Source organism: Hordeum vulgare, chromosome 6H (assembly GCF_904849725.1).
Source record: "Hordeum vulgare subsp. vulgare chromosome 6H, MorexV3_pseudomolecules_assembly, whole genome shotgun sequence".
NCBI lineage: Eukaryota > Viridiplantae > Streptophyta > Magnoliopsida > Poales > Poaceae > Hordeum > Hordeum vulgare.
Window position 1 is genome coordinate 281,064,697 of NC_058523.1, and position 24,499 is coordinate 281,089,195.

A 24,499-nucleotide genomic window follows, 5' to 3' on the forward strand; every position below is an offset into this window, starting at 1 on the left:
TATATCCAGGATCTTCTTGCTCGTGCTGCTCTTACTGACGAGCGCATTGTTGAGACTCCCATGGAGCTCAATGTTCACCCTCGTGATACTGATGGTGACCCCCTGCCCGACCCCACGCGTTATCGTCATCTTGTTGGCAGTCTTGTGTATCTAGCCGTGACTCGTTCGGATATCTCTTATCCGGTTCATATTCCGAGTTAGTTCGTCTCCGCTCCCACCTCAGTTCACTATAGTCACCTCCTTCGTGTTCTCTGATATCTTCGGGGCACGATCTCTTACCGTCTATTCTTTCCTCGCTCCAGTTCTTTACAGCTTCAAGCCTATTCGGATGCTACGTGGGCTAGTGATCCTTCAGATCGCCGTTCACTTTCTGCTTACTGTGTTATTTTGGTGGTTCTCTCATTGCCTGGAAGACGAAGCAACAGATCGCAGTTTCCCGTTCGAGTGCAGAGGCTGAGTTGCGAGCAATGGCTCTTTTGACGACAGAGGTGACTTGGTTATGGTGGTTACTTCAGGATTTTGGTGTTTCTGTCAATACACCGACTCTGCTCTTATGTGACAGTACATGTGCTATTAGCATTGCGCGCGATCCTGGGAAGCATGAGCTCACCAAGCATATTGGTGTTGATGCTTTCTATGTGCGCGCTGGTGTGCAAGATCAGGTTATTGTTCTTCAGTATGTGCCTTCCGAGTTACAGTTGGCGGATTTCGTGACGAAGGCCCAGACTAGAGCGCAACATGGTTTTTATCTCTCCAAACTCAGTGTTGTTCAGCCACCATGAGTTTGAAGGGGGTGTTAGAGTATATATAATATAGTCATGTGCCCCTTTGTATTTATCCCATTGTATAAGGGCTTTCCTGCATATGTTCCACACCTGTACATGTATATATATCGGCCTATGGCCTCATTGGAATACTAAGTTGCATATTCCTAACAATGTTGTAACGATTGCTTTAACATTTTGAACTGCAGATTAAATTAGAGCAGGTTACACGTAGGGCTCAGGAGCAGCTTCAGATGGTACTTGAAGAGCAGAGCAGGTACATTTGTTCCCCTATTGCTGTGCTCAGTCTTAATTACATTATAATACTCCCTCCGTTCCTATGTGTAAGGTGTATTTTTTGTGCTTTTTTTCCCGGGTTACCACCCTTTCTCCCCAAACTACCCCAAATCTCTCGGCTCATCTCTCTATCCTTTTACGAGTAGCATGCATGCAGCATATCTTTTCCCGTTGTCTTCCGAGAAATCCCTGGAGTTCTCGCATGTTCCTGAGTGTGGTTGGAGGTGAAAATTTGAGCGTGGCAGAGGCATCTCTCCATAGTATTGTGAGGAAGGACTCATCGTCCAATCTCCAGTCCATCGATGAGGCAAGGCGAGGAGGTGGGCTAGCTCGGCGGCGAGGCCATGGACCAATGTTTTCAAGGCAGTAAGGCGATCCAAAGCGAGCATTCACTGCTGTGACGCCTTAAGCGACGCCCAAGCACCTTGCGCGTTGACGCCTAAGCGACGCCCAAGCGCCGTGACGCCTAAGCAACACCTTAGCGAAGGATGGATCAATCATAGTAATTGCCGTAATCCATCGGAGTGCGTAGGCCATGGGGGAGCCACCGAGTGGAGTATGTGGGTTGGTCTGGGTGCATGGGGCGATGGGAGGGTGATGACTTGTGTGGCTTGCGAGGGAAAGGAGGGACTACCATAATTTGTTAATTCTTTTTTATCTTTTGCTCACTATTTCCTGTAATATTTCTAGATTTGGACTTGAGATCGATTTGGATGCACCGAAAGTTAGGATTCCCTTAAGCGGCAGTGAGCAATTTGTTCTGGATCTTGGCCATTTTACGTTGCATACAAGAGTAAGTCTGGGTTTCAGTACTTGAATATAGCACACTCTTCTGCTGGTTTTTATGAACTGTTATGTTAAATTGTAGGATGGAACACGGGATGAAGAAAGACAGAGTTTGTATTCACGCTTTTATATTGCCGGCAGGGATATGGCTGCTTTTCTTGTTTGTGATGTAGCTGAAGGCATATATTCCGCACCAGAAAATCTGTCTCACAGTGTGCTCCCAGGTCCTACTGCCGATGCTAATCAGTTTTGTTCTCTTCTTGATCGCTGTGGAATGTCAGTGATAATTGACCAGGTAACGTAGATGACAGTCCTTTTGTTTTGAGTAGTTAACAGTTTGCTAGACCCAATAATTCCATTTTCTTTTCAGTTTTACGCTGTGCAAATTAATGACCTGTTGACTGGAAATGTGGGAACCAATGTAGGTGGCGAATGACATGATTTCTTTATTCTATTTCACGGAGCTATCTTTTGTTAACGCACTGTGGTTCTTTCATCTTATTGCCTTAGAATTTGTAGATGAGTTTATTGAAACTGACATATGAGTTTATGAAGTCCGTTTAGGTGGTACTACCTCCGAGCTTAAAGGTCTTATATTTTGAGACGGTGGTAGTACACTAGAGATGACATAACTTCGTAAACACCCATTTGCCCTCGTTAAGCGGTGGTTGCATGAGTAATACGAGTAATTGCCGGATTAAACCTATTACTTGCTTTTCAAATTGAAGATGACTGCAACAGATTCTCTGGGTACATTAAAATGTGTTTGCAGAGAAGCGCTGCTAGACAACAGACACTATAATGTCTTAGTGAGCCATCCCATGTGCACTGACAATCTGACATGTGGACCTGTGCGACCGTGACCCATTTGTCATCCTTTATGATGGTATAATCTATTCCTCTTAAAACTGGGTACATATAGTGGCCTGCACACCTGCAATTTTTTTTTCAGTTTGTAATTGCAGGGATGGATTGTAGCATTGAAATTCTGCGTGTTAACTTTTTTTTTGTTTTTGTGGGTATTCATGGAGCAAAGGTATCATGCACTCATTGCAAATGTGGGTACAGGAAACCAAGCACACCAGCATTGGGCTATTGCTTAGATAAGCAAAGTTTTCTCAGCTCGTTTTTTCAGAAGATAGTGATTTGTTCGCAATAAATAAATTAGGTGCTTTGTTAAGATTATGTTAGTTTAGTCCGAGTTTGCTAGGGGCAGCTCTATATGTGGGACTAGGAACATCTGTATTTCCTTGGCAAGAAATAAACTATTATAAAAGAGAAGACCCGTCCCCACAATACCTTACAAGTCCGACCGCACCTTCCGTGGATTTGGGTGCGATGCAGCCAGGCACCACCCAAGCCCAATGGAGTGTGTCCTTGTCCCATCACCAATTTCTACCTCATTCATTCGTTTTCTTGTGTCACGTGCGGAGACTTTCTTGATATTTAGCTGTACATGTCTGTTCCAATATTAATGCAGTCTCAAGTCATTCGCTAGTTTTCTATGAAGCTAATATAAATGCATTCCCTGATGAATTCTGTATGCATGAAGATCAAAGTTCCACATCCGAGTTATCCATCGACCCGTGTTTCTTTTCAAGTACCCAATCTGGATATCCACTTCTCACCAAAAAGGTACTGCAAAATTGTCGAGTTGCTTGGTGTAGTTTACCAGTTGAAGGGAAACAATAATGAAGAATCAAGCAGCTATGAAAATAGTAATCTGGCGCCTTGGTATCCTGCTGATCTTGCTGGTGATGCTAGAACTTTGGTTTGGAGGGTATGAAGTTGCCCCTTTCTGTTTTAGTTCAGTGTTCTACTACAATGTATTTATTCACTTAAGTAACATGGCTTTTGTTTATTTTTTGGTGAAGGGCCTCGGCTATTCATTAGCTGAGTGGCATGCCTGTCATGTTGTATTATCTGGGATGTATTTGTATATCTTGGAGTCAGAATTGTCCCAAAATTACCAAAGGTGTTGTAGGTGTGTAATATCTTTTCCTCGATTATCCCCGCATTGACAAGCAAACACATGATTCATTATGTTTTTAGCATAGTATGGATGTGTATTTGTTGGTGTTAGTCTTTCTGATCAATGAATAGCAAATATTGTATTGTTGTTGTACTTCGCAAGTGGATGAGATTCTAAGAGAAGTTCCGAAGGAATTGTAAAGGCAGACAGGATTGTATTTCCTCGATTTTAGTATTTTTCTCCAATTTTGTTTTGGTAAAGTTAGAAGATAATATTATAAATGTGAACATTTGGTCCTATATTGGCATTGTTGCTCAAAATAGTACCCTTATTTTTTTAAGAAAAACCTTCACCTTTTGTTATTTACATGGGTTTAAATATTTGATATTGCAGCATGGCAAGCCGGCAAGTATTTGATGTGCCATCAACTAGTGTTGGTGGGTCTCTTTACAGTATTGCTGTGTGTTCTAGGGGTGCAGATATGCAGAAGGTAAACTATTTAGCCTTCTTGCCGTTCTTTAACTTTGCGGACTTTTCTGTTACTACATATGATTGTTAGACTATCATGGGAATTCTGAGCTTGTATTTTCTTGACTAAGAAACAGCTTGTAGCTGCAACAGATAAAGAGCAAATGTTAAAGGCTCTGTAACAGATTCACAGTTTTATTGAATGTTGAAACTTGAAGAGCCATTTAAGTGTGAAAACTAGACAAGAAGTTAATTTACCTGCAACCATAATTGACTGAATGTACAATACGAGATTCACTGTTGCTGAATTTCTGATGCTGCATTTTTTCTTTAATGTCCAGTTCCAACACTTTCGACATTTTATAGCATTATAGAAGGGTCTTGGGTGGCTCCATTAGTCCATTTCCCCCCTCATTTTCTCTGGTCAGCAAACCATGGCTCCAGCATTTGCAGAGACATGCATATGAATTGCTGTGGAGCTGAAGTGTTCAATTTTTGGCATGTGTTATTCCTATTTATTTAGTTAAAGTAAATTGCTTGTTTGTGCGTGAAATTTCTGATGCTCAGTCCTTGTCCTATAACCGAAGTTAGTCGAATTGAGACTTTAGTGTAATATATATACTCATTTCTTCATCTTATATTATTTGTAGTTCGATTGATATGACATCCTCTTACAAAGGAGATCTAGATGTTTTTAAATCATCGTTGTTGCTCACCTGTCATGTGGCTTGCCAGAAAACACATCCTTATCTCAGAAGCAACAGTAAACAATAGTTCTTCTATGTTAGAAGTTAAAGTTGCAAGTTCTTCTATGTTAGAAGTTAAAGTTGTAATAGGCTTTACTAAATATAGGGTGTTGGCGGTTAGTCTTGTGCCATTGTGAGCCTGGCATATGCATGGAGCATACCCAACTTCCTTGATCTTCTAATAGAGGGTTGCCTAATGCAGAGATCAAGAGGAGAGCCGAACCTAGTTGAACTTGTGAGTCTGTGTGTGTGGCGGCTCCTCCTCTGGAGGACTGGGAGAACCCCTTTCTAGGTCACACAAGGACTGGGCCTTGTGGGCATAAGTGAGATGGGCGAGACAGCCCATACCGGTTCAACACTCCCCCTCAAGATGGATGGTAGATATCTATCATCCCCATCTTGTCACATGCTAAGTTATAGTCCTTTGTTTCCAGTCCCTTTGTCAAGCAATCTGTAAACTGCTGCCCAGAGCTGACATGAGTAAGACTGATGATCCCAGCATCAAGTTTCTCCTTAATGAAGAAGCGATCAACTTCCACATGTCTTGTCCTGTCATGTCGAACTGGATTATTAGCATGTCTTGTCCTGTCATGTCGAACTGGATTATTAGCAAGGGCTATAGCTGACTGCTTGTCACACGTCCCTTCCTTAGAAGTTTCAACTCACTCGGTACATACTTCACGCAGAGCATCTCACATAACCCTTGAGATAATGCTCTTACTCAGCTTCTGCCGTTGATCTAGATATAACAGGTTGTTTCTTGCTTTTCCATGACAACAAATTTCCTCCCACAAACACACAACAGCGAGAAGTTGATCTTCTATCATCTTGACAACTAGCCCAGTCAGAATCACTATAGCTATCCACCTCAAGATGTCAACTCTTCCCAAACAACAATCCTTTACCCGGAGTCCCCTTCAAGTATCTCAGGATTATGTGCACAATATCAAGATGCCCACTCCTTGGTTCATGCATGCTCACCACCCCCACAGCATACGTAATGTCAGGCCTGGTATGACACAAGTGCAACAGTCTCCCAACCAATTTCTGATAATCTTCCTTACTCACTAGCTCGCCTGACTGTGCTGTCACTTGATGATTTTGTTCAATTGGAGGAGGGGCAACACGACACCCCTTCATTGCCCATGTCACTCAAGAGATCCAAGGTATATTTTCCTTGGCACATAGAGATGCCCTTCTCTGTCCGAGCCACTTCAATGCCAAGGAAGTATTTTAGGTTGCCTAAATCCTTTACCTCAAACTCCTTGCTCAGACAACCCTTTAATCTCTCTATTTCCTCCTTATCATCTCCAGTGATAATAATGTCATCTACATAAAGAACAAGAATGCTGATTTTCCGATCAGAGTGCTCGTAGAACATCGTGTGGTCACCGTTACACTGACCATACCCCATACCATGGACGGCACGTCTAAACCTATCAAACCATGCCCTCGGTGATTGCCTCAATCCATACAAAGATTTCTTCAGCCTGCATACCTTCCCCGTGGTCTCTGAAGTACCAAAACCTTCCTGCAACTCACCATGCAAGAAGGCATTCTTGACATCGAATTGATGCAACTTCAACCCAAAGGTTGCAGCACAAGAGATCAATATCCTACCCGTGTTTATCTTTGCCACGGGCGCAAACGTTTCATCATAGTCAATTCCATAAGTTTGACTATATCCTCTTGCGACCAATTTGGCCTTGTAACGTTCCACCTTCCCCTCAGGATTTTGTTTCACTGTATAGATCCACTTACAACTCACCGCTTTCTTCTCTGCCGGCAATGTGGTTAGTACCCATGTCTTGTTTTTCCTCAGTGCTTCCAACTCTTCTATCATCGCTTCATGCCACTTCGGATCTTGCTTTGCAGCCTTCCAATCCTTTGGGATTGACACAGTTTGAAGGGATCAGGCGACAAACGCCTTATATGAAGGTGATAAATAAGACACGAAATTTCCAATATCAAGGTCATCACAAGCATCATCCTTTGGTAGAGCCTTCCTTGCTACTTCACCCTTCCTTGGTGCTTCATGTGTAGCCTTTCGCAACGCAATGGGCAGCTCCACTGTGTCAGATGAGCTTGCCTCACTGTCTTGCTGCTCCCCGTGTGCTCTTGCCTCACTGCCTTGTTGCTCCCCCTGTACTTGTGGTTTCCCTCGAGAGTACGCCAAGGTATTGGTCTGCCATCGATCCCGAACAGGAACCTGGAGAGCACCAATCTGAAGTGTATCGACAGTTAGTTAGACATGAACCCACACATCATCATCAGTGAGAGTACTAACCGGAACTGTACCCACTATTGGTTGGACCTGAACCTGCACATCATTATCAGTGTTAATGCCGACCGAATCACCATGAGTATGAGACACCTCGTTCTCCCCTCTTGACCATCATGCATAGGGTGTTGGTGGTCAAGCTCTGTAAATAGCAAACTGAGATCAGTCGGCTCATCATAGAATGGCTCAGACTCCTTGAAGGTAACATCCATACTTACAAACTTGCATTTTTCAGAGGGACACCAACATTTATAGCCCTGCTGACTAGGAGAGTATCCCAAAAAGACACACATCACTGCTTGAGAATCAAGCTTGCCAACAGATGGTCGGCGATCACGAACAAAGCAGGTACTGCCAAACAACTTTGGGGGAACAACAAACTTATTATCTCTAACAAGTAACTCAAACGGAGATTTCATGCGTAGTATCCTGGAAGGTGTCCGGTTGATCAGGTATGTGGCTGTCATAACTGCTTCATCCCACAAGAACTTAGGCACATTCATGGTAAACATCAACGACCGAGCAACCTCAAGAATATGACGATTCTTCCTTTCGCCTACTCCATTCTGAGGGGGGGGGGGTGTCCGGACATGAAACTTGATGAAGAATCCCTTGGTCAACCGCTCAGCATGCGTCAATACATACACTGCTACCAAGCAACTACAGTTGCATGTACTAAGTGTTAGGAATAAGCAACTTGTATTCCCATGAGGCCATAGGCCGATATATGTACAGGTTATGGACTATATGCAGGAAAACCCCTTATATATTGGGATAAATACAAAAGGGTACATGAGTTGTATTATAATAACACCCCCCCTCAAACTCATGGTGGATGAACAACACTGAGTTTGGAGAGATAAAAACCATGTTGTGCTCTAGTCTGAGCCTTCGTCAGGAAATCCGCCAACTGTAACTTGGAGGGCACATACTGAAGAGCAACAACCTGATCCTGCACAGCAGCGCGCACATAGAAAGCATCAACACCAATATGCTTGGTGAGCTCATGCTTCACAGGATCGCGCGCAATGCTAATAGCTCCTGTACTATCAGATAAGAGCAGAGTCGGTGTAGTGACAGAAACACCGAAATCCTGAAGTAACCACCGTAACCAAGTCACCTCTGCCGTCAAAAGAGCCATCGCTCGCAACTCAGCCTCTGCACTCGAACGGGAAACTGCGGTCTGTTTCTTCGTCTTCCAGGCAATGAGAGAACCACCAAGAAAAACACAGTAAGCAGAAAGTGAACGGCGATTGGAAGGATCACTAGCCCACGTAGCATCCGAATAGGCCTGAAGCTGTAAATAACTGGAGCGAGGAAAGAATAAACGGTGAGAGATCGTGCCCCGAAGATATCGGAGAACACGGAGGAGATGACTATAGTGAACCGATGTGGGAGTAGAGACAAACTGACTCAGAATATGAACCGGATAAGAAATATCCGGACGAGTGACAGCTAGATAAACAAGACTGCCAACAAGATGACGATAGCGCGTCGGGTCAGGCAGGGGATCACCATCAGTAGCAGAGAGGTGAACATTGAGCTCCATAGGAGTCTCAATAATGCGCTCATCAGTAAGAGCAGCACGAGCAAGAAGATCCTGGATATACTTTTCCTGGGATATAAAAAAGCCATCAGAGGTAGAAGAGACTTCAATCCCAAGAAAGTAGCGAAGAGGTCCAAGATCAGACATAAGGAACTGCTCACTAAGATGAGCCTTGACAAAGGCAATATACTCAGGGTCATCCCCAGTGATGACCATGTCATCAACATAAAGAAGAAGAAGAGTCCGACCACGAGGAGAAAGGTGAATAAACAATGCTGGATCATGAACACTGGGTGAAAAACCAGCGGCAGTCACCACAGAGGCAAAACGCTCAAACTAGGCTCGGGGGGCTTGCTTAAGGCCATAGAGAGAGCGACGAAGACGGCATACCATGCCATCAGGAACAGAATACCCAGGTGGAGGCTGCATGTACACCTCCTCACGCAGCTCACCATTAAGAAAAGCATTCTTAACATCAAGCTGAGAGATAGACCAGTGGCGTGTAGAGGCCACGACAAGAAGTGTAGGAACAGTGGTCATATGAGCCACAGGAGCAAAAGTCTCGTCATAATCACGACCATGCTCCTGCTGAAAACCACGAGCCACAAGACGAGCTTTGTGACGCTCAAGAGAACCATCGGAGCGAGTCTTTACCTTGTAGACCCACTTACAAGTGATGGGACGGACTCCAGGAGGAAGGGAAACAAGATCCCACGTACCTGTGCGTTCAAGAGCAGCAATCTCCTCAGCCATCATAAACTGCCATTCAGGATGAACAACAGCCTGATGATAAGTAGTCGGCTCAAGAACAACAGCTCCAGCAGTGGAAAATCCTAAGCGATCAACAGGCGGACGAGGACGAGAACGCAAGCCATAAGTAGGCTGAGACGAGGATGACGGCACATCCAGAGAGGCATCCACAGAACGTGAACGACGAGTGTAACACTGAGGAAAAGATGGAACAATGGAAGGAGGAATCGCTAAAGTAGAATCGGAGAGTGGCGACGAAGAAGTCACCGGAGATGAAGGTGTAGAATCTGGTGACATGCTAGACGAGGAGACCGTGGAAGATGGTGGCGACAAATCGACTGGAGGTGGAGAAGCAGAGGGAGCGGAATGAGTAGGCAAAGGCTCGACGAGTGTGATGGGTGTGTCAGGAAAAGTGAGAAAAGAGATATCCTCCACTGAAAAAGTCGAGGAAGATGGGCGTGGGTAGAAAGGACGAGACTCATCAAAAGTCACATCCCGAGAGATACGTATCCGACGACCGATAGGATCCCAACAACGATAGCCCTTATGCTCATCACTATAGCCTAAGAAGACACACTCAACAGACTGAGCGGTCAGTTTGGTGCGTTCGCGGGGGGCAAGAAGAACATAGCAAACACAACCAAACAAGCGAAGCGTCGAATAATCGGGAGACCGATCAAAAAGACGCTCGAAGGGAACACCACCCTGTAGAGCAGCGGAAGGCTGGAAATTGATGAGATAGGTGGAGGTGGAGACGGCCTCAGCCCAAAAATGAGGCGGGAGAGAGGCAGCAATCATCAATGCACGAGCCGTCTCAAGAAGATGACGATGCTTGCGCTCAGCCACGCCATTCTGAGCATGAGCACCAGGACAAGAGAATTGAGAGAGAGTCCCTTGCTCAGCAAGAACACCACGCAACATCTTAGAGATATACTCGCCAGCGGAGTCAGCACGAAACACACGAATGGGAGAAGAGAACTGAGTATGAACCATCGCAGCAAAACGCTTATAAATGGACAACACCTCACTACGAGAGGTCATGAAATAAAGCCATGTGTAACGAGAGAAGTCATCGATGAAAATAATATAGTATTTATGACCCCCTTCGGAAGCGAAGGGAGCCGGACCCCATACATCAGAATGGACTAAATCAAAAGGACGCTTAGACACTGACTCACTATGTGGATATGGTAACTGAATCTGCTTGCCAAGACGACAACCCTGACACTCTAAGGAGGTATCTCCTGAGACAGACCCCAGAAGACCTCGACGAACTAACGACGACAAATGAGAACCACACAGATGACCAAGTCGATGATGCCACTGCTGGAAAGAACAAGTAGCCGAGGCGACCAAAGCGGAAGAACTGGCGATAGAATGGGCAGCGGAAGGAACATGAAGCCAGTCCAACTCCCAAAGACCCTCAGAATCACGGCGGCGAGGACCAGCCCCAACCAGAGTGTGCGTGCGACGGTCCTGGACAGAACAAGAGTCAAGATCAAGGATGACACGACAACCAGAATCAGCAAGTTGACCAGCGGAAAACAAATTCATGGTAAGTCGAGGAACATGAGCAACATTGGGAACAGAATAAGAAGTAGTGGTAAGAGTGCCTCTACTAACGACAGGAAGGGGAGTACCATCAGCAGTGAGGACATGAACAGGAGAATCAAGCGAACGAAGAGAGGACAGAGTGGAAGAATTAGAAGTCATATGAAAGGAAGCTCCAGAGTCCAGAACCCATGGGGATGTACCTGACTGTGTAGAAGGTGGTTGCTCAGTGCGGGAAGCCTCAGTCACAGAACCAGCAGTACCCGTTGAGGAAGAACCTGAAGCAGCGAGCAGACGCTTAAGTCTCAGAATATCCTGCTCAGTGAAAGCGATGGCTGAAGCTGTCGAGGTAGGTGACGAAGTCGCTGTAGATGATGACCGCGCCTTGCGCAAGTGTTTCTTCTTCGTGTAGCAGTGGGGCTCAATGTGACCATCATTGTTGCAGTAGTTACAATGTGGACGGGGGCGACCTGAGCCGCCAGAAGGAGTGGGCAGGAGCGGCGGAGCAGGCGAGCGAGAAGGGGTCGGTGCAGCAGGTGGCGTAGAAAAAGTCCGAGCAGCGAGCACCGAGGGAACCTCCAGCAAACCAGCACCACGGAAGCGAGTCTCCTCAGCACGAATCTCAGAAAGCGCCTCCATGAGAGAAATACGGCCACGAGCAAACAACTGAGCACGTCGGGGCTCAAACTCCTTACGGAGCCGAGACAGGAACTCGTAGACGCGATGAAACTCCAAGTCGGCCTGAACAGCCTGGCAACAGGGGCAAGTACGACAACCAGCACTGCGGAGAGAATCAAGCTGGCGCCAGACAGCAGAGCTCTGTGCATAGATGTCATCAACAGTAGAGTCACCCTGATGAAGAGCATGCTCCTGACGGACCACAGAGAGGTATAAGGCATCACCAGAGGGCTCATAGCGCTGACGAAGGCGGGTCCACAGAGAGGTATAAGATCAAGCATGTCTAGACTCAGCATGTCTCAAATCGGAACAACTAGCATAAGATGGGAACCGCTTCCAAACACACCCTAAACAGCCGGATTTGATCCCTCGAACGGCGAGCCAGAGCGGTGACATTAATTCGTTCTCACCAAATCGGAGGAAGCTCGCTTAGTGGTGGACCGATGTGTTTCCACTCGGGCCTCATCCATCAGTCCGACGTGGCGGAGCCATTTTGTGAGCGGGCGGTGATCTGGTTGTCCGTCCGGACGTTTACGGAGGGTTTGAGGGGCCCAGCTGGAGATGCTCTAAGTGCTTTTTCTACCCTATTCCATTATTTGTTAAGAGCGCTGCCTTATTGTATTTTCCCATTCTCTGTTCTCTTTTGATCTGAGCATTATTCCATTTGCAGGCACTAGAATCAACCAGCACACTGATAGTTGAATTTCATAATGAAAAAGAGAAGGCCAATTGGATGAAAGCACTTGTCCAAGCAACATATCGAGCTTCTGTAGGCTTTTCATTACTTAACAAAATTTTGACATAACATGAGGTTTGTAGTTGGTTTACCTTACATTATTCCTCCTCCTTGTTTGCTGTAGGCACCTCCTGAGCTGAACATATTAGGAGATCCTTTCAGTTCTGCTCCAGAAACAAGCACTCCAAGGCTTAGTAGTTTGGGATCAGTGGATCTCCTTGTGAATGGCTCTGTAATTGAAACAAAGCTTTCACTCTATGGAAAGGTAAACTTGTCATCTTTTTGCCACCTTAATTGTGGGTGTCGTTTTTTAGTGGAAACAACTGTGGTGGAGGCTCCTACAATTAAAATTTTATTATGAAAGGGAAAATATTTACTCAGAGGGCAGCACAGCGGGGAGGAGACGGGGGGGGGGGGGGGGGGGGTAGTATAAAGGAGTGAAGCTAGAACCAGGATGGTGGCACAAGCCCACAAGTGTCTCCATTCTAATGCACAGGAAAGAGGTATATATTAAAAGGTAAAGCGGAGAGTCTAGATTAGGCATGCTGAAGATTTTTGTGTTATGGGTATGGTTTAGTGCTCAGGTCATTATGTGCTTGGATGGGAGAAGGATAGTTGTGTCTCTTTAGACATCAGTTCGTAGATGAGAAGACCAAGAAGACCGGGAGGGAGTAAAAAATGCTGACTATTCACGTCTATGTGTAGCTGCTATTTTTTTTACTTTATTTGTGCGCCACTAACGGCCACGACCACAGATTCACATAGTGTTAACTCAGTTGTGTTTGTTCTTGTGCACTGAAGTAGCTACTATTTATGCCATTCTTGCAGTTGGATAGAAAGAACAGAGATCCAGAAGAGCTTCTAATGTTAGAGCTCCTAGGGAATGGGGGAAAGGTATTTTGCTTCAGTCCTAATCTTGCATTAAAAAACAAACGCTAAACTAGAACTGTACATCTTTAATCTACTCCGTCCGTTCTGACCAAGCTTAATATTTACACTGACCAACGACAACTAGGGAAATGTTGTAACGATATTGTTGATTTTCCGACACACATTGTAAACCAACAGTTCCCTATAAAATCAACCTATATTGCGAAACAAAGAGTTATTATGCAGCATTCTTACTTCGATGTGTAAATTTTATGTCAATCACATGTATAAAACATATTTTTGTTATCATTATTGGCTAGCAAGGTGTAGATTGTGCTTCCCTTTTATATATCCTTGGATATCAGTGTCGATGTATCTATTGATGAGAAACAGCCATTTTTGTCAAAGTTAATCCATCTTTACCTGATCCGCTATTCGTTCGGTTCATGATTCGAGTCTGCGGTTTGAATTCTCTACGTCCTACGAATCGGGTTCGATAGGGGGCATACATCTCCAATACATGAATCAGAGATACGGTTCGTGAACTTGCTATCTCTGGTTCGGAATAGAATACTGTAGCATGCAAATAGCCATCGAAGATCCTAGATCGATAATAAAGGGAAAATAAATAAAAATGTTGGTTGGGCCAACCCAGACAGGCCTACGAGGCCATGACCTGCTGCTTCAGCTGCTCCCGATAGCCACCTTCTAACCTAATAATCCAGTGCCGCCTCCTCATGGGCTTTCGTTCTTTCTCCTGCTCATTCTCCACGCACATCTGCAGCAAGAAGGGGCTGTAGTTGCGTGACAACAACCGGCCGGCTGCCAGGTCTTCGCCACCATCGTCGCGCCGCCCACCACGTTTGTTCTGCCGTCCTGTCGCTGCTCGCTAGCCACCATCTCTAGCCACCATCTCTAGCCACCAAATCCATTTTCTGGGTCAGTGAATCCAGATCGAACCGAGCAAATTCGAACTCCGATCTGAATCGTTGGATATAGATCGTTCGAGGCCTCTCCCGGCGAATCCTGTAACTATGAGTTGATCTCTAATACTTTACCAGTCTCTTCTCATTATGCCGGCTGGGACCGCTGCTTACAAGAAATCGGTTAATTGCATTTTGATGAATGTTAAAGGGAGTAAAATGGAACCATTACTTGAAAAACTATTCGTTGTTTGTGTTGGCAAAAATATACTTCCTCCGTTCCTAAATATAAGACCTTCTAGAGATCCCACTATAGACTACATATGGATGTACATAGACATATTTTAGAGTGTAGATTCACTCATTTTGCTCTGTATGTAGTCCATAGTGAAATCTCTAAAAGGTCTTATATTTAAGAACGGAGGGAGTATTTCCTATTGTTAAAGGTTAGAGAACACAATAGCACTTAGTAGTGAGTGGTAAAAAACTGGAGTACTGTTTCTGTATCCATTGTTTTGAAACATTGCAGTACTCCCCTTCAGTTCAGAGAGGAAGTGATGTGGAAGTTATTAACCTGTCCCAGGTGAACTTTTTGAGACAGGAGACGTCTAAAATATACCACTGCAAAACACAGTACCCGAAAGTGTACACCTGTTTTCTGTCCGTTCATCTTGGCATTGCTGATCTGTTTGTGCTTCATATTTTTATGGTTCAGCAATTGTTGTACATTATGATTTACAAGGTTCCATCTTCATTTTGGCCCCAGCTCCAATACTTATTGTTTAGTTTTTTTGTAGGTTAATGTTGTTCAATCTTCTCGTGGTCTAAGTGTGAAAACAAAGCTGCATTCATTGAAGATAAAGGATGAGCTACATGGCCGTGTTTCAATGTCTACGCAGTATTTGGCATGTTCTGTTATCAATGAAGATTTGGAGTCTTTTCCTAAGAAAAATGAAGATTTGGAGCCTGAGGGTTCTTTTACACCTGACATGGAGGGTCACCCCAAATCTTTTTCTGTGGAAGAAGATTCATTCATGGATGCATTGACAGATTTTACTTCTGACCAAAGTTTTAATGAAATTCCATCAAACTCAGTGTCTGATCTGAATGAGTACACTTTATGTTTGGATGGTGATCAGCAAAAATTGAAACCTACTGAAATTTTTTATGAGGCACAAGACAACAATGTCACTGATTTTGTTGTTCTTACATTTTTGAGTAGGACTCCAGACTCTTGTCTTTATGATGGTATAGATTCACAGGTAACTGAAAGTTATTTCTGTGCTTTACAAAAAAGTCATCTTCATGTATTTGTCTTCTTCTTATTCCAATAGTGCTGTAAGCAGGGTACGCTCTGCCTGGTAAAATAATATTCTTCCAAAAAGTTTCAATTTTAATTTGACTTTTCAGTCATATTACTGGCCTTGCCCCGGAAAAGATTATTGGTCTAAACAATTCTTAGTTCAAATTTTGAATTTTCTAGTTGAAATTCTCTGAGAATATAGTTACAGTGTACTGTTCAATATATGTTCATGCTAATGACAGAATATTGCCAAAGTAATTTATTGTTAGATAATGATTGTCAAGCTAATAAGGGCAAGTTGTATTGTGCATGGCACGCTGATATTTGAGGTCCTGAATCAAAAATTGGCAGTTTCGAAACTATCTATCTGACATCACCAGATCGTATATTATGTCAGGTTAATTACCTTTTCGCCATTGTAAATAAACTGTAGAGCACAAAAAATACATATGCTAGCTATATTTGGGAGACTTTAAACAGGTTGCCAGTTGGTAGCTAGTAACAGGCAGGGTCTGGGACGTATGCTTGCGTATCCTCTTTCTTTAATCCTTGGCTGTCAATACCTTCCCTTCCACTAAAGCTTTGTTGGTTACATGTTTTGCTCATTACAGATGAGTATCCGTATGTCTGCACTGGAGTTCTACTGTAACAGACCCACACTTGTTGCTCTTATCGAGTTTGGATTTGATGTTAGCATGGTTAATTCAGTGCCAAAGAGTGACTCTGACATGGCAGGTGCAACACACAATGCAGTACCCACTGGAAAGGAACACAGTGGCCGTACTGTTGTTAAAGGAGTGTTAGGTTATGGAAAACGTCGAACTATTTTCAACATAAGAATGGATGTGGATCGGGTATCTATGTTTCTTAACAAGGAGGATGGTTCCCAGCTTGCGATGTTTGTGCAGGAGAAATTTCTGTTTGACCTGAAGGTGCGTTGAAGGTGGTATAGGGCTGAAGAAAATAATTTATTTATCTTTTATATATTTTTGGGCATGTTATTTAGAATGTTTTAAATGGCTGGTGCTGTTTACAGAATGCTAGATTAATAAAAAAACCAATTTTTTTCCTTGATATGACCATCCATGAGAACAAGAACAGGGACATGCTTAGATTTCATACTTGCTTGGTATTTCATTTACACATTTCTTTAATTGTCAGGTTCACCCGGGCTCATTTTCTATTGATGGCATGCTTGGTAATATGAGATTTTGTGACATGTCTCTCGGGCCAGATCATCGGTGGGGTTGGCTTTGTGATATTCGGAAACCAGGTGTCGAGTCGCTTATAAAGGTAATATATTGATGTACATGTCCAGTCATTTACATGGCTTGGCGATAAATGTTCATCCCTGAATGATGTACTCCCTTCGTACAATGGGCCATATGTTACATATTTTTCTTGCAAACAAGATTCTACCATGGTTGCCAAATGTGTTGTGTTCGCTGCCTGAAAAATTTGAGTCATAGTTTCTATAGATTATGAAAGCGCCTAAGTTTCTGTTGAGCATGTTTAGGTTAGCACTCTATATTAGAATAAATCCGAGGTACGCGGTCGATCCACCGAGGAACAAGCAATCACAGCACGATGACGACACCGAGATTTGTTAACGAGGTTCGGCGAACTCGCCTACTCCCCGGGGCAATGACTACGGGCTCTCCTCCCCGAGATACCGCAACACCGGCCACCTGGGCGCCGGCACAAGCCGCCGGCTCCCCCTTGCGAGCCTGTCGCTATCTAGTCGTCATAGGTTACAACGTGGGGTGCCTCCTCATACATAAGAGGCCAAGGATACGACGTGTCCGACTACGACACTACATATATCCTACCCACACTACAACACCAAGTCCATATGTAACCCAACTCGTACATCAATATTCGACACAACTCCAACACTCTATTTCCTGCATTTTCACTGAGATGAAACCCAAATGCTAAGATCATTTGTCATTTTCATCTGCAAGCTTAATAGCTTATAAAAGATGGAATTACATACTTCACCACACTAGATAGTTTTTTTCCTGCAATTTAGGCTCATTGAGCCCCATATATATTGGAGGCCAAAGGGATACGATTTTCTGAGTTCCAGTTTTCAACTCTTTAGCATAACGGCAGCAAAAGGACCACTAAGGCATCATACCAGCAACATCTAAATATAACCCGACAAATTAGGCTATCCCAAGCTGACTTTCTGCTCCGGCTTACAGCATGTGGCCACAACATCTTGAAACACAACCATAGCCTGCTGGGTGCCAAAACAAATAACAAGGAATCTACCTGCTAGGCCAAAGCACATTTACTTATTTATTGCAAATGCATCAAATAGATGCTGGAGAAGTCCTGAGACTTGATAGGGCTGAGACTTGAAGGATTGGAATGTACCCAAGGATTTGGCTCTTGATAGGGCTGCATGGAAATCAGCAATCCATGTACCAGAACCTAAATTTACATTCATTCACTTTGTTTAATTGTACTATCTTCTTTTTGGGTTCTCACAGTTTTTTGTTGGGTTTCATCTCTAGTGTTACGTGGGGTATCCACTATAGCAGGCGTAAGCCCCAACCTGTAGCAGGATAAGCTACGGCCAAGTAGGAGCAGTAGTCCTGGTTATTCTCTTGCAGGATTGATTCCCTGATGGAAGATATCCATTTGTAGCAGGATAGGTTTCCTTTAGGAAAAGAAAAAGAAGTTGGACCCTCCATAATACAAGGAGAGGAGACCTGTACCCCCTCAACACCGGCAAGACACCTGTCCAATGGATCTTCATCGGGTCTCAGGCACCTTGAGGCCACGGCTAGGCGCTCCAATCCCAAGACACAGCTCGCGGGACGCGCCGACGGCATGGCTATGGACCCCCTGGGCTGGCATGTTGATCGACGCTCCCTCCGGTTCGATGCCCTGGCCATGGCTTCCGCTTGGGGCTCTCTCGGGGCGGTGACGGCGCCGTCCGTACGCCGGGGCGACAAGGGAATGCGACCCTGGCCGGGCTCGCATGGGCCACGACGGCCTCGTCATCGCGCCAGAAAAAGGAAGGCGCAAAGGTGCGCAAGGACGCTTTCGACAGAGGCAGCTGACCCCAAAGCTGCTTGCAACACAGAAGCCTATGCCGCCAAAGCTGCATGCAACGCAGTGGACGTGGGCCCTACGGGACCCGCTGCATGCTTGGGCGCGCACGCTGCCACCACCCCATTGGCGGAGAACTCCAAAGAACTCCACCACGATAGGCTCTCTGAGCCTCCTGTCGCGCGCGACGACGCCCCTGTGGGGTCGCGGTTTGATTTCCCCAGAGTCCCAGCTGTCGTCGGGATCTGATCCCTGCCACCTTTGCCAGCGAAGTACCAAACTCCCTGCCGACCGGGCCGCCCTTGCCTACCAGTGCTGCTACTTTGTCAAGGCAAAGCGGAACTTCACAGCCGTTAGCGCCTGAGGCCGCTTTGGTGCCTTCTGTTGACCAGTCGGGCGACGCAGTCGCGCTGCTCCCGCACCAGCCGCCATGCCCGTGCCCCACCAGCCCAGTGCCAGTGCAGGAGAAAGGGCCTGCTGGAGTGGGCCCCCAACCCACCGCGATCTTGGAACGGCCCTCCAACAACCCAGTGCCAGTGCAGGAGAAAGGGCTTGCTGGAGCGGGCCCCCAGCCCACCGCGATCTTGGAACGGCCCACGACGATCGCTTTTATTCCCGCTCGGGACGCGCCTGCTGTCCCTGTTCTGGACTAGCGACAACGAGCGCCTGGTGCACGCTCCCCCTGTGCTCCACCCCAGGTCGCTTTGCCTCCCCGCTGAACACCCTGCGCCGCTTCACGAACCGGGCCACCCGTGCCAGATCCTGGACCCTTGGCGACTTCCTGGCTGCGGCCACCCAGCAGATCGGAGCTGTGTTGCCTATGCCTGGGAAGAAGCCACGCAGACCCCTGAACTTCAGTCCACACCGTGGCCGCTCGGCATGCTCTACATCTCCCGCAGGAGCGCCACCTAAAGCAGCACGAAGGGCACAAGTCCAAGTTCTCCGAACCCTCGGGATCGTGGGCATCGACCAGAAGATCAAGGCCTCGGAGATGAAGGCGTACGATGGCATCTTTGCTGCGCCACTGCCGCTCTCTGTCCTCTCGGCCATCGTTGTGCTTGTTGGTCGCGAGCTCCTCGCTGATTTGACTCCCCCAACGGCGGCCCCCACGAACATAGTCGCTGCCGGCGAGACTTAGACCTGCCATGTTGCAATCTTTCCGTGTCGATCATGTTTTTCATGGATCACGGCCCAAAGATTGTAACCTGGAACGTCCGTGGGCTAAACGCTCGTGCGTTAGATCGCTGCTGTGCACCACCGGTGCGGACATCGTTTGCCTTCAGGAAACAAAGATGGCCTTAATTTGCTCGTCTGTGATTCTTGACACTCTTGGGTGTGAGTTCGGTGAGTATGTCTACCTCCCCGCAAACGGCACCTGAGGTGGTATCCTCCTCGCCTGGAAGAGCAGGGTTGTGACCATCACTGACCCTGCCTTCTCTGCGAACACGCTCACGACAAAGGTCACCATGGGCTCGACCTCGCCCTTGTGGCTGACGGTGGTCTACGGGCCGCAAGACGACGCAGATAAAATTGCGTTCCTGCAGTTCCTGCAGAAGCTGCGTGACATTCGTAGCGAGTGCCTCGGTCCATGGATGATTTGCGGAGACTTTAACCTCATCTACCGCGACGTACACAAGAGCAATGGCAACCTCAACAGGCGCATGATGGGGTAGCTCATCAAGATCAAGATCTCACGTTGAAGGAGGTCTATCTCCACGGTCACGGGTACACCTGGTCGAACGAGCAACCCCCCCCCCCCCCCCTGTGCACCTTGACAGAGTGTTGTGTCCACAGATTGGGAGGACGCCCATGCAGCATGCCACCTTCGCTGTCTTGCATCGGTGGTTTATGATCACCGCCCATTGCTCTTGGATTGCAACCTGTCCCGGCTGCACACCGCTGATTTCACTTTGAGGAACTCTGGCTACGTCTCGACGGCTTCCACGAGACGGTGACCGATGCCTGGAACTCTGTGCACGACGTTGACCCGTTCCGTCGTCTGATGCGTCGCTTACAAGCCACGACTAGGAAACTGACGAGCTGGAGTTCCCGTTCTATCGGCAACATCAGAGACAAGTTGGCCATCTCATGCGAGCTCATCTCGCGCTTTGACAAAGCTCAAGAAGACCGGCTGCTATTTGCGCACGAGGATTGGTTTCAGAAGCAGCTCAAGATTTCCTACCTACGGCTGGCCTCTATGGAACACGATCGCTCGTCAATGAGCTAGGATCGCCAGCCTGAAGGACGGTGACGCCAACACTAGCTTCTTCCACAGGCAATGCTCCTCCATCCGCCAACAGAAGAACCAGCGCGGATGTCGGATCGCTCAATGACTACCGGCCAATAAGCCTGATCCACCTCGTGGCCAAGATCTTCGCCAAAGTACTTTCATTGCGCCTTGCCCCCAAGCTGGATCACCTCATCAGTCCATGCCAGAACGTGTTCATCGCCGGACGGAGCCTGCACGATAACTTCATCTTGGTCAAGCAGTCGGCCCGTCTCCTCGACCAGTTTGGGGCCCCGCGCATCATGCTCAAGCTGGACCTTGCGCGTGCTTTCGACTCCCTATCTTGGCCCTTCCTCTTCGAGGTCCTGCGCCAACATGGAGTTGGGAACAGGTTTCTGGAGTCGATTGCTATCCTCCTATCCTCGGCGAGCACGCGTGTACTGATAAATGGAGACCCCCCCATTTGGCACCGACAGGGTCTATGCCAATGCGACTCCATGTCGCCGCAGCTCTTTGTGCTCGCCGTAGACACCCTGGGAAGACTCATCAAGCGCGTGCTCGAGCTGGGTATTATGGCCCAGTTACATCCCAGAAGGTCTATCCCCGCGGTGTCACTGTACGGTGTCACTGTACGCGAATGACGTGGTGCTTTTCTGCCATTGCAAGACCAGCGACATCATGGCTGTGAAAGAGATCTTGGTGCTCTTCGGCCGCGCCTCCGGCCTACGCGTTAACTACGCCAAGAGCTCTGCCTCGCTGCTGCATTGCAACCTGGACGAGGCGATTGAAGCACTCACGCACTTGGGCTGCCCCATCGTGGAGTTGCCGATCACGTACCTTGGTATCCCCCTCACGATGAGGCGCCCTATCGTGGCCCAGCTGCAGCCACTCGTTGATGGGATCGCCAGACTCCTCCCCGCCTGGAAGACTGACTTGATGACAAAGCCTGGGCGCCTGGCTCTGGTGAAATCTGTCCTAGGTGCCATCCTTGTCCATCAACTCCTTGCCTTCGTGTCGCTGAAGAAGACCCTTAAGCAAACCGAGAAGATCCAGCGTGGCTTCCTTTGGGCTGGGCGCGCAGCCGCCAATGGTGGCCACTGCCATGTCAACTGGCGTCGCGGCTGCCGCCCTACCTCCCTCGGCGGCCTTGGGGTCCAAGACCTCGAGCGCACTGGCCTAGCGCTGCGGCTTCGATGGCTTTGGTACTCGCGCACCCATCATGCGACCAAGCTCCCGGGAAGACTTGGCATGAGATCCTTGTGTGGCTCAGGATGACCACCGCAGGACCAAGCGATGAAGGCACACTCATGGATTGGTGTCTGCGCGCCAAGCAAAGCACACCTACAACGATGCGGAAAGGTCTTGCCTCCATCGCCCTCCTAACGCCGTGGATGATGTGGAAGATGCACAACGAGTGCATATTAAACGGTGCCCAGCCCCTCGTCCATGTCCTGGTCTTTAAGATCAAGGACGAAGCCGAACAATGGGCACGCACTGGTGCACGTGGCCTCAGGGTCATCTTGCCTACCACCTGAGATGTATATTAAATTCATATTCATGTCCCTTCCTGAACTTGCTCTCCTAGGAGGGTTGTAACCAAACTCTATCTGTTCAATGCAATGAAACGCAAAATCTCTCGCGTTTTCTCGAAAAAAGATCCTAACATCTAGCCTAACCCAACTTGCTTGGGACAAAAGGCTTCCTTGTTGTTGTTGTTGGTGGTGGTGGTGGTGCTGTGCCATCTGTTAATAACAGTATGGTAATAGTTCTCTGTTATGTGGCTCGAATTACCTTTTGATCAAATGTGCAACTCTCAAATGGTTATGATTGCCACATATACTTGAAGTTCAATAATACATTTGTTCCTGGCAGCTGAAGCAGTAGAGTAATTTTCCTTTCCGTTCTTTTGCAGTTTGCCTTCCAGTCTTACAGTGCTGACGATGATGACTATGAAGGTCATAATTACAGTTTGACTGGGCAGCTTTCTGCTGTCCGTATTGTCTTTCTTTACCGCTTTGTTCAGGAGGTAACATCACCAAGCCAATTTGGATTATCTGATCTTTCATGATATGTATTTTTTGAAGTGCCTTTTCATTTTGCAGTTTACTTCTTACTTCATGGAGCTTGCTACCCCCCACACTGAAGAAGCAATTAAGTTTATGGATAAAGTTGGAGGTTTTGAGTGGTTGATTCAGAAATATGAAATGGATGGTTCTTCTGCGATAAAACTGGATCTTTCACTTGATACACCCATTATCATTGTCCCGAAGAATTCTCGGAGTGAAGAGTATGTCTATGCCTTACGTTCTTCAGTTTATTCATAATTCTTTAGGACTATTTCCATTAATTAGTTTAATAGTTTATTGCGATCTTCTTAGTGTACTACCACTTCATGTTGTCAGTGGGCAATTATGAATTCAAAAATCCTAGACCTACGAACGCCTACATAGCTGCTACGTAAACTTCCAACTAATCTAAACACCTCCCCCCTGATTTTCAGGTGGGGTGGGCCTCATCCCCCCTCTTAATCCAACCACATACTTCCACGTCAGATCACTTCGTAAGCTTACGTAAATAATTACGTGGATGTAGCATTGCTCTTATGAATTATTATGGTTCGATAGGGTATATCAGTATGCACATGCTTCACCGTGTACTGTTGGTTTTCTACTTCTGATACCTAAATATACTCCCTCTGTTCGGGTTTGTAAGGCCAGTCGCCAGAGAGCTAATTTGGCAGGACCAAGGGTGAGAATTACTTCTCTTGCGAGAACCCCTTCCTCTCTCTTAGTTCTGTAACTAATTAATGCGAGAAGGCCAATAAAGAGAGCTAAATCAATAAAGAGAGCTGATGTTCATGCAATTAATGGCTACTAGGCCGCGGCCTGTGAATTAGTCTAGACTAGCTAGGATTAGTGGTGGTTAATCGTTGACTACCATCATGTATAATGCGTTACAAATATTATCGTAGATACGAATATAGCTCACACATAATGCGTCAAGGGGACTAGGCAGAACATAACCTATTCCAACAGCCTGAAAGACAAAGGGGTAAAGTAAGGCAATGTTGACAAATAAAGCAAATGAATAAACATATAAATCATCAGCCATGCCCATTAGCCATGAATGAATACTGAACAAGTCAACTAACACATGAGTGTCACACAACATTACAACAAATAGTTAAGTGGCATCAGCCTAAGTGCATAATAAATAAGTTCCCGACGGCATTATTCCCTAAAAAAAGAAGTTACTAAGGACATTATCAAAAGCAAGAAAAGACAGCACAATCCAGAAGTTCTCTTCAGTCTCCATCGTTCCATCGGCCTCTAATCAAATATCTGGCTGGTTGTCCAATGAAAATTCACCGGCTTCATGGCTTGGTTCCATCGGCCCCTTCTCTTTTAGTATGGATCTGCAAGCACAAGTTTCATTAAGCAAATGAAATGGTAGCTGCAATTAACATAGGAAAAGCACAATTTTGCAAGCTACCTGAGAAATATACTCCAATTGCACTCGCAGCCGCCCGCTGACGAAC

At 46.4% G+C, this 24,499-nt stretch overlaps 1 protein-coding gene across 2 annotated transcripts in view; it reads left to right on the top strand.

The window, feature by feature from the left end:
• Positions 1-24,499, top strand: part of LOC123406267 — a 124,401-nt gene that overhangs the window by 40,401 nt on the left and 59,501 nt on the right. For both annotated transcript variants that reach the window (XM_045099752.1, XM_045099753.1), the window contains exons 17-30: positions 974-1,041; positions 1,752-1,854; positions 1,930-2,142; positions 3,400-3,627; positions 3,722-3,831; positions 4,213-4,309; positions 12,510-12,608; positions 12,700-12,840; positions 13,404-13,469; positions 15,166-15,630; positions 16,283-16,603; positions 16,833-16,964; positions 22,874-22,987; positions 23,064-23,248. In XM_045099752.1, coding sequence (XP_044955687.1) covers positions 974-1,041; positions 1,752-1,854; positions 1,930-2,142; positions 3,400-3,627; positions 3,722-3,831; positions 4,213-4,309; positions 12,510-12,608; positions 12,700-12,840; positions 13,404-13,469; positions 15,166-15,630; positions 16,283-16,603; positions 16,833-16,964; positions 22,874-22,987; positions 23,064-23,248 — 2,342 coding nt within the window. The remainder of the gene's footprint in view (positions 1-973; positions 1,042-1,751; positions 1,855-1,929; positions 2,143-3,399; positions 3,628-3,721; positions 3,832-4,212; positions 4,310-12,509; positions 12,609-12,699; positions 12,841-13,403; positions 13,470-15,165; positions 15,631-16,282; positions 16,604-16,832; positions 16,965-22,873; positions 22,988-23,063; positions 23,249-24,499) is intronic.